Source organism: Gasterosteus aculeatus, chromosome 11 (genome assembly GCF_964276395.1).
Source record: "Gasterosteus aculeatus chromosome 11, fGasAcu3.hap1.1, whole genome shotgun sequence".
Taxonomy (NCBI): domain Eukaryota; kingdom Metazoa; phylum Chordata; class Actinopteri; order Perciformes; family Gasterosteidae; genus Gasterosteus; species Gasterosteus aculeatus.
The window spans coordinates 7,523,529-7,532,880 of record NC_135699.1 but is presented as its reverse complement, the minus strand read 5'-3'; the positions used below and the strand labels follow the sequence as shown (position 1 = coordinate 7,532,880).

The 9,352-nt window shown below is 45.7% G+C and overlaps 2 protein-coding genes across 2 annotated transcripts; both read right to left on the bottom strand.

Moving 5' to 3' along the window:
* Positions 1 to 78: 78 nt before the first annotated feature.
* cnp (2'',3''-cyclic nucleotide 3'' phosphodiesterase) lies at positions 79 to 5,157 on the bottom strand. Its single transcript, XM_040191992.2, has 4 exons — positions 4,680 to 5,157; positions 1,984 to 3,474; positions 1,740 to 1,867; positions 79 to 1,543 (listed from the first exon to the last, which is right to left on the bottom strand). Exons 2-4 carry the CDS (start codon positions 3,437 to 3,439, stop codon positions 1,094 to 1,096), a joined length of 2,034 nt encoding a protein of 677 aa, XP_040047926.2. The 5' UTR covers positions 3,440 to 3,474; positions 4,680 to 5,157; the 3' UTR covers positions 79 to 1,093.
* A 737-nt stretch (positions 5,158 to 5,894) lies between these two features.
* On the bottom strand, positions 5,895 to 9,216 carry odad4 (outer dynein arm docking complex subunit 4). Its single transcript, XM_040191987.2, has 11 exons — positions 8,945 to 9,216; positions 8,354 to 8,485; positions 8,049 to 8,202; positions 7,897 to 7,955; positions 7,533 to 7,683; positions 7,186 to 7,404; positions 6,900 to 7,107; positions 6,730 to 6,816; positions 6,351 to 6,547; positions 6,114 to 6,214; positions 5,895 to 6,019 (listed from the first exon to the last, which is right to left on the bottom strand). The coding sequence occupies exons 1-11, from the start codon at positions 9,110 to 9,112 to the stop codon at positions 5,984 to 5,986; spliced, it is 1,512 nt and encodes a 503-aa protein (XP_040047921.2). The 5' UTR covers positions 9,113 to 9,216; the 3' UTR covers positions 5,895 to 5,983.
* Between the last annotated feature and the right edge of the window lie 136 nt (positions 9,217 to 9,352).

The following is a 9,352-nucleotide window of genomic DNA, read 5'->3' as shown; positions in this document are numbered from 1 at the left end:
TGGATGTAGCTAAACTGAGGCATCAGCATGCTGGACACCAAACTGCATCAGCAATATTGAACACACTGCAAAATTGTATTGTCGGAGCAAAGCATGTTCTTTTATTAAGTGTACAAAACAAGTGCAAAAATAGTGATTCATAAGAGCTACACAAAGTAGGAATTTCCCTTCAAAAATTAGTCACAGGAGATACAAATTTAAACTGCAATACATGAAGTGCTGTTCAAAGACAATAAAAGGGATCGATGGTGCAGTCTTGCGCAGTAGAAAAGGGTTGCAAAACATGAATTTGGGTTCACAGCATTGGATAAGTATTAAGTGCAAGCTGCTGCAACAAATCAGCGTTCTCCATTTCAAACTATGCAAAGTGCAAGGACTTTATAAGGAAGCACCTCTATGAATGACATTCATTCTAATACACTTGGATAACTTTAGCCCATATGCTATTTAACTAGGCAGCAGAGACGGTTACACAGAAATGACAGCTAGTTTTCCCACTTACAAGTAAGCCAAAAAGGACAGCAAACAAATTCAGTTGAAGCTGTAAAGGTACTTTAAGCAGGGCAGACATGTGTTACTATAGTCATTGCTGGAAAATGCAATGCTTAAAATGCAAATGTCATGAATATGTGACAGACAGCTTTTTTTCTTTTTACTTGTGATGCATGCAATGAAAGTACCTAGTTTTTCACATTTGGCTATTGACAGACACTAACATGTGTAAAGGAGGTAATCTACATTTAGAAGTTTTAGATAACTAGCTCTGGAAGGAGGCTATACTACCTTCTAAAACTGCAGCTAACACTCCAGCAGACAGCTAGATACTGCCACCGACAGGTCATACAAGATACTGAATAATGTTGTCAACTAGCCCAACTGGATTGAAGGCATCTTGGGTTGTGGTGCAAAACAGGAACACAAAAAAAAAAAAGGCACACCGCTTGTGAGTTTAGGCTGGCTATAAACAACCCTAAACACTGCACGCACACACACACACACACACACACACACACACACACACAAACCTTGCACAGAGTAAGCCCAAGTCCTAATTTCACTATTGATCCCGGACACACTCCCCAGCATTTGCCATTTACAGTATGGTGCACTTTGGCTTCTTTTTCTTCTCTGGTTCCTTTTTGAGGACCTCGAGCTCCCTGGGCCCGTAGAAGCTGGAGAAGCATGCCAGGGCACCGATGGGCTCTCTGAGGCTCAGCAGCCACCTCCCCTCGCCGTAGTAGGTCAGCGAGCCGAGCTCCATCTCCTCGATGAGCTCCCCCTGCTGGCCTCCCTGCTGCATGGCCAGGATCTCCAGCAGATCCAGGCCCGTTTGAACCGGCTCAACTCCCTCGGCACAGCCGAGAGTAACGTGGGCGCGGCTACCCGGGGGCAGGGAGGCGGGCCCGGCCTCCTTCTCGGCATCAGCTGGCCACAGCAAAAGCTGCTCCTCGGAAAGGGACACTCTGGCACCAACAGTGCGAGGCGTCACAAAGAGGGCACTGAGGGACAGCTCGAAGGCAGAACCGTAGAAATCCCCGACAGCCTGCAGAATTAATAATGAATCACAAGACGGACTTTTAAAACAGAGAAATATTACTTTGTTAGGATGTTCCCCTTTCTAATGTTCACACAATGCCTTGAATACAATAAGGTGTAATGCAGGAAGATGGCTGTAAATTATATTTTTTATAAATGTTTACTGCAAAAAAAGGTTTAGGCAAACAAATTGTAAGTCTTACTTTATTCTGTGCATACTCCTTGGCACCCTCTACTTTTCCATAGTTACAGAACTTTGTAGTGCAATGGAGGGTTCCTTTAGCTTCAAAGTATTGCTCCAAGTCCACTTCCTTCTCAGCTTTACCAGTGACTATTGAACAGAAGAAGATCAGCTACATTAGTAGTTCCTAAGATTTAAAATACACACCATCTTAAGTTTGTCTAAACCGGTCACATTAACTGAATTAATCTATAAAACACACTCACAGTCAATCAAGTGCTTCTTGAAGGCCTCCAAGGTGTCCAGCGTTTTCAGGAAGTCCATTGACGTGCATCTAACCTTGTCCTGGATGGAGGAGAGAAGGAACCAGCCATAGTAGAGAGGAATTGACATTTCCTCAATTGAACCCCTCATGGCTTCTAGTTGGGCCACCTCCATTCCACGCCTGGTCTTCTTGGTCAGCTGTGCTGGATCTCTGCGCCAGTTGGTGCGCGGCTCCAGAAACACCACGACTAGGTGGTGCTGCATGGCGATGTCCCCCAGGCGGGCCAGTCGCTCCTGGGTGTGGTTAGTGTCGTCCACCACCATCAGCGCGGACGAAGCCGCCCCAGCACTGCAGCAGGCCAGCAGAGCCTCATCCAGAGCCCGGTATCCTTCCACGGAGGAGTCTGGAGTCTCCGGCTTCACGCCGTGGTCGTCGGCGCAGAAGACAGAGCAGTGGCCTTCGTAGGCGTCGGCTATGGCGCGCGCCAAGAAGCTTTTGCCGCTTCCCGGGAGGCCTCGGAGGACGACGAGGGTGCGGGACGTCCGCAGGGCGTTTTTGGTCTGCTCTCGATCCAGGAGGGCGAAGGCCAGGGAGTCAGGTACAGGGACTGCGTCCTCTTCATTTTTAAGCTCGGCAGCGATCGTCTCAGGTGGAACGCCTTCTGCGGCTTTGGCTTCCATCGGGGTTTCAGGCTTCTCTTCTTTGGCCGGTTCCATGCATTCAGCGGGTGCCTCCCCCTTCAACGCCACGGTCTCTTTTGGCTTAACAGAGGAAACCTCAGTCGCCAAAACTGCCGTCTCTGCTGGTTTCTCTTCTTCCACCATCGGCTCAGCGGCGACCTCTTTTTCTGCAGCCTTTTCTTTGGAAGCGTCTCCTGCCTCGGGAACCGCTGTAGTCTGCCTTTCTTTCTCAGTCCCCACTTGTTCGGACCCCGTCCCCTCTTGGCTGGAGGGTTGAGAGTCTACTGGCAGCGCGGTTGGTTCGGGTGAGGCTGGCTCCTGAGTTTCAGCTCGTGGAACGGATTCTGCCAATCCCACGGGCGACGGTTCCGGGTTGTTCTCTGGCAGCGGCTGCACGGTTTCTGGGGCTTTGTCTGTTGCTGCGGCTGAGTCGGGGATCTTTTCGGATGACTCATCTGGAACTGGTGGTTCCAGCGCAACGTGCGCCGACTCCATGTCGGACTTTTCTCCATGCGAGTTGTCCTCCAACCCCATTTGGTTTAACCCCGCAGACAGCGGAACAATCAACTCTTCGGTTCCTTTAAAGTTTGGGCCTTCTGTATCGTGACCATTCACTGCCAGCTGCTCAGTCTCGTCGGCAGCAGCTGGAAGCTTCTCAGGCTCTGAGGATTCCTCTGAGGTCTCCACCTTTGACGCAATCTCGCTCTCCATTGCGGTCTCCTCTTGGTGTGGAGTCGCCGGTGAATCTAAAACCTCTGCGCTGATTTCAGGGTCCATGTCTGGCTTAAAGTCTGATTCTACACACCTTGTACCTTAAAATACACAAATGGAAGAAAGAAGTTTTCCATTTAGATAAATGATTATTGAAAGAAAAAACACTGGTAACTTTTACTCCGATTTTTTGTAGAATTAATGAATTACAGTCTGAATAGGTTCTTTAACCAGATAGATGCAGATGTGCTTAAATACCCTCACTTCCGACTGCTATCAGAGTCTGAAACGGGAAATTACTCAACCTCCATTATTTAAGTCTGAGAAAAGTTTTTTGAGGGTGGATCCGTTTTAAAAGTTACAAATGGTGGATGTGGAGATCAGATATCAGCTATTAGGCAACAGCCTTTAGTTACAGAGTCCATTAATGTCCAGTCGGGGTGTTTTATTACGAGTGGAGGAGCCCCCCCCTTCTGGTGTTTACAGCGAATTTTAATTTGCATTTGTCAAGAACAAAAAAAACACTGCGGTATAAACTGACAAGGTATTATATTTAAAGACCGTCGCCCAATAAAAATGGGTTAATTAATAACGCCGCGCGTCGTGAAAAGGCGCGATGGCCACTGGGACTTGTGCGACCTCCGCCATGTGGCGGCTCATTGTTTAAAGATGTGAGACCGAAGGCTTCCACCAGATGTGTCATGAGACACGAGGGGAAGCGCCCACAACAACAAAGACTCAAACTCCGCACACGGGGACCTTCTCCCTGCTCGGGAAAGAAGTCAGTAAACGAAACTGAACGGATCCAGCTGGGGAAATATTAACCCGTTTGAGGCGTTTTTGAAAACGGCCGCTCTCGATTTTAACGTTAAAAGAAAAACGTACTGGCAGCAAATGGCGCAGTGGGGAGACGGTCATCGCGTTTTTTTTGTTTATTGCAACTTCAGACTAATTTCATCGCGTTAATTTAACTAACAAATGGGATTTTTTTTGGAGCGTCTGTGTTTAAAAATGGACAGAAATGCTTTTAGAAAACAGGAATTGAAAGCCATGGCCCATTTTCGGTTAACATCATTACTCGATGTGGCGGGGCGGGGAGCGGCGTGCCACACAGACAAAAACACGTTCAGCCTGGCACTCGGTTAATTAGGCTACACCAGCACCAGCTGCAGCGCCACGTACTGCTGTTGCAGCAACTTCCTCTGGCTTTAAGTACAAACAAAAACAAACAACAACAATAATAGGGAACCAACTGAATAAGGGAGGAGACGTGGCGGCGCTTTTGTCCGCCCGGACGCCGGCTTACCGGTTACGCTGCTGCAGTGGAGCCGTCGGGAGAGCCGCTGACCACGCGCTCCTCTCTGGGTACAATGACAAGGCGAAGCTCGGCGCAGACGTGCACCCGCTGCGCTCTTCAAGAAGCGCTAACAAACGGAAATGTAGGCGGACGCGCGGAACTGGGCGGGGCCGTGGACACGCCCCCCCTCCTCCTTCCCTCCCGTGACCGGAAGAGCCCCGCATCCTGGAGAAGATGACAAAACGCAATTTCTCAAGATGGATCAGTTACGTGTTTTTATTTAGCATTTTATTTGGGTATTGACATATGCATTTTTGAAGTTATAAAATGTTATAAAACCTGGCCACTGCTTTTTTTCAGTGTGCTCAAAACTTAATCTGTCTAAACACAATAAACTTTTTAACCTTTTTCATGTCATGTAATAATTCAGTTTTTTGGTCTACATATATATAAATCAATAGATTTTAGATTCTGTAAATGAGGCCTTACAGACGAAGAGTGAGACACCAGTGAATGTTTCCTCAAGCTGGTGAAAAAACTTCCACTGTGTTTTGTTTTTATATTCCTAATTAAACATAGGAAGGTCACATCCATATGCAGACGGCTGGAATCTTAGCCCCTCCCCTCAAGTTGGGTAACACCACACAGTGGGCTCCCCAGGTCACTCCATCATCCAACTACTTGGGGTCCACCCTGTCTCACTCAGACCAGCAACTCAACGCTCAGTCTCCAAGACAGCTTGCTTGATAAGAACCACTCTGCCTCCAGCTCGACATTCTGGTGAAAAAGCAATGTGCATTATTTGTACATCCACAGTCTGTTTGTGCCTCACACAAACCAGACGCTGTTTAAACCCTGCAGGAAGCAATCCTTTGTATGTAAATGACCTGTGAATGAATGTGAGCCTGGTGACATATGTAAAATAGATATGTCAACGGGAAGTTCCCTGAAGCGAGAATAGCTGTTTATTTAAGTTATCAAAAGGTAAAAGGACTTCCTGGTTTCAATTCCTCTCAATTTTGTATATAAAGTGAAGCATTTTCTAATTAATAGATGTTTCAGTTTTATAATAAAGTCAGAGGTAGAACAGTGCAGAACAATAGACTATTACAGTCCAATTTATTCTTATTATAGTTTTGGACTAAAATCTGAGACCTGATATTTGTGATTCCTAATGAGCTGTTTATATTTTGAGATTTGAATGTATGCAGACACTCACATCAGTTTGGGAAAACACTTTTATTGATCCCTTTTTTGTTCGTCTTTCATTTTGAGGCACTTTGAAGCACCATAAATCTTCACTGATGACATCCTCATTGCGGGAAGTGTTGCTTTGCCTCATCAAGGGCCTGCAACCAAAAAGGTGAATGTCAGCGATAACACATAGTTTTAACTAGAACTGAAACTATGGTGAAGAGAAGCATATGATCACAGTGTGGGGACCTTCTGAATGGCGTTCATGGCAGAGCTGTCATCTTGCAGTTTGGCCTGGGTCAAGGCTGTCTCAAAGTGGGAGACGCTGGATTCAAAGTTTCCTAGTTTCACTAACATGTACCGGAAGGGAATAGAACAGAGATCAGGTCTGTATTTTGTACAATAACAACAGCACTGTGAGTCTAAATGATAAAAGTTAATGTCCCAGTAACTGATGTTGTGAATATGAGAAAGATGAGTAATTACATTCTGATTGTGCTACCAAAACATTGGCATTCATCTGCCACTTTTCATCGGCAATTTCATTGGCTGCAGCAACTGAACGCACGCCATAGTCTCTGGCGTCTTGGTGACGATCGAGCTTGAGGTGACACCAGCCAATCTCATGAAACAACCAGGTCTGCTCCAGACCACCGTGGGTCAAAGGAATCACCTTCTCCCAGCTGGTTTGAAAGCATTCAGAGAAAACAAGTTAAATATCGATAAACCAATCTACAAAAATCACACCTCCATGTAAAAGAGAGGAAAGGTGTGAATATGGAGACGGACATCAAAAGGGTATTTTGCGAAGGACAGAAATATCATAAATGATTCGAGTGAATCTTTTTTTCCAGTATGTACTTACAACTCAATGGCCTGTGTGAACCGTCCGAATTGAGCATAAACCCGCCCGATGTTCTCCAGAGCCCTGCACATTGCATCTGGGAGTTCGCTGTTGATAAGAAAAACAACGGAACATTTGATCCATTGTTGTAAAACACAAACACCACTAGTGTCATTTCTTCAAATTCTCACCACTCTTTAGCCAACTCCAGGTCTTTTTGATGATGCTGTATGGCTTTGTCCATGTCTCCCAGGTCCATCAAGGCATTCCCAATACAGCTGTGCAGGTTGGCCAAAACCTCTTTCTTATTAGGCACCTCTTTCTCTGACCAGCCCTGCACAGTCTTCATAAGTTCCTGCGCCTTCTTGAGACCACCTTCTGTATTTCCACATGTCAACGCTACGACGACAAACGGGCAGTGAGCATTTTGTAGTTTTGTCGATCCTGTAATTCCGTGTCCAGCCTGCCTGGCCTTACCTGCGTCAATATTGTCCAGGCTCTCCAGCAGAAGCGGCGCAGGCTCCAAGGGTGCGTCCTTACGGCGCTTGCTGTCCTGACTTTCCTTGCGCTCCTTCTCCTGTGCACCGGTGGCTTTCTCCTGGGTGCGGAACTCGGTGCAAGAGTCGATGTATGAGAGGTACCCGTGAATGACGTCCTGCAGTCGCTCCCCTCCTTTCGTCTTCCCTTTAACCAAATCTGCATCGTGTAACCATTTAAAATGTCAGTCTAACCGGTAGTTTATAGTTAACATTTGAAGCTACACCGTACTATGTCTGCCAGATGCAATGATGCAAGCAAAATCACCAGGTAAAAAAAAGGAGTACCTTCATCTTTAAGCAGGTTTTCTAGATATTTCTTGTCCGTGTAAAACTCTCCCAACAGCTGCTTGGTTGTCTTCTCACTCTTAGGGATCTTTTGGGTTGTCTTTTTTTTCTGCTTTGTCAGATTCTGAATTGCAGCAATCGGCTGTGTGTTCTTTAACCACCAGTCATAGAGAAACATACTATTATGTACCAGAAGGGAGGCCAGTGTTGAACTTTACACACAGATACATTTATAGTGCAGAAAAGTCATTCATTGTCCAAGGTTGATGTTTGTATGTGTGCCATCGTTGTTAGTACAGCTTTAATCCCAACTCTACCTAATTTATTTTTTAGTATTTCAGTATTTTGTTAAATATAGACTCACCTCCTGATCTTTTTGGAGAAATGTCAAGTCTCCCTCAATCTTCAGTTTTACTGAAGGGCCTAGAAGACGCCAGAGAGCAACTGATAATGTTAGGTTTTTAGGGTTTTCAAATTTGTGACTATAATTTAGTTTAAATGAGAATAATGACTTACTGCCAACAGAGTTTTCTATAGCCTCTTGTGCCTTCTGAATACCAAGTCTGAACTCTTGCATTTGTGGACGTAACTTTTTTCCTCGGTGGTAAAACACCAGCGCAAATTCAAATTCCCCCATGCAGAACAAGGCCTCGGCCTTCTGGTACAATCCCTAAAAAAAATCACAATAAAATAATTGTTTTTGTGCTCATAAATTCTCTTAAATTTCAATTAGGTGCCCGGTTGGATGTTAGTATTTACTGAATGAAAGAAAACATGACCAAAGATAGTAAGCATTTACCTGTCTGTAACTTGTAAATTACCTTGAAAAAGAACTTGTCCTCTTTGAGTGAAGCCTCTGCATCCTTTAAAGCGTTTTGAGGTTGCCCGATCATCAGGTAACATCTGGATCGGCCAACATAGCAAGTCTTGTCTTCAGGCTTGATAGCCAGGGCCTGAACCAAGACCAGGAGCAAGTCAGACCCACGTGATTTACAAAGCAACAGAACCGCCTGTGTGTCCACATGGCCATCAGTCATTAAAACAACACAAACAGAACAAAACTGTATCAGTCATTATAGTACAGGTAGATGAAACCGTATTATAAACGCAATAATCGGGCCTAACAACACCCCTGAACTGTTTACTGGAACATAAGTACAGCCTCTCGTCCCTTATTGCTTTATTAAAGGCCGTGTGGCATTTATGAAAGCTCTATGAAAACACTGTCCCGATGGCCCGTGCGAACGCTGAACTACAGTATGATGTTATCTCAAAACGTCCACTGTCTATTTGAATAGGAAAAGTCAGATGATGAGTGGACCAATAAAGCCGGTCCTGAAGTCACTTGACACCCTGGGATAAAATAATATCCTCCACCGCTCCGCAGCCATCGGTGGCTGACGTTACCGTACCGACGCGTAGCTGCTTATAGCCTTCTTGTACTCCGCCTTGCTGTACAGCCAATCACCCTCGGCCATCAAATTGGAGAACACGCCCTTCGGCTGTTGGTCTTTGGGCTTTTCCTCCGTGTCCGACATTTGTGTTATAACGTTTTCAATAGCGTACAATAACTTTGGCATCTACCGTTAGTAGACGTCTGCGGTCAAATGGTGTCCTAGCAACCACAACAACAAACCAAGAGCGGGAAACAGCGCCGCCCTCCGGCGGACCGGCATGCAACGCGGCTCTCCACTTCCGGGGTTAATGCAGCACAGGAAAAGGTGAATGTATTTGTTTAAAACATAATCGAAAAACGATTAGTAAGGACAGACCCGTTTCCGTTTTGACTAAAATGTAAATTCAAGCACAGTGGAATGGAA

Coding starts and splice junctions, on each gene's coding strand:
- cnp (XM_040191992.2), bottom strand. CDS start 3,439: ATGGACCCTGAAATCAGCGCAGAGGTTTTAGATTCACCGGCGACTCCA. Junction 1,868..1,983: donor CAAGAAGCACTTGATTGACT/GTGAGTGTGTTT, acceptor TCTGTTCAATAG/TCACTGGTAAAGCTGAGAAG. Junction 1,544..1,739: donor AGGAGTATGCACAGAATAAA/GTAAGACTTACA, acceptor TTAATTCTGCAG/GCTGTCGGGGATTTCTACGG.
- odad4 (XM_040191987.2), bottom strand. CDS start 9,112: ATGCCAAAGTTATTGTACGCTATTGAAAACGTTATAACACAAATGTCG. Junction 7,956..8,048: donor TATAGAAAACTCTGTTGGCA/GTAAGTCATTAT, acceptor GGCGTCTTCTAG/GCCCTTCAGTAAAACTGAAG. Junction 6,548..6,729: donor TTCACACAGGCCATTGAGTT/GTAAGTACATAC, acceptor CTTTCAAACCAG/CTGGGAGAAGGTGATTCCTT.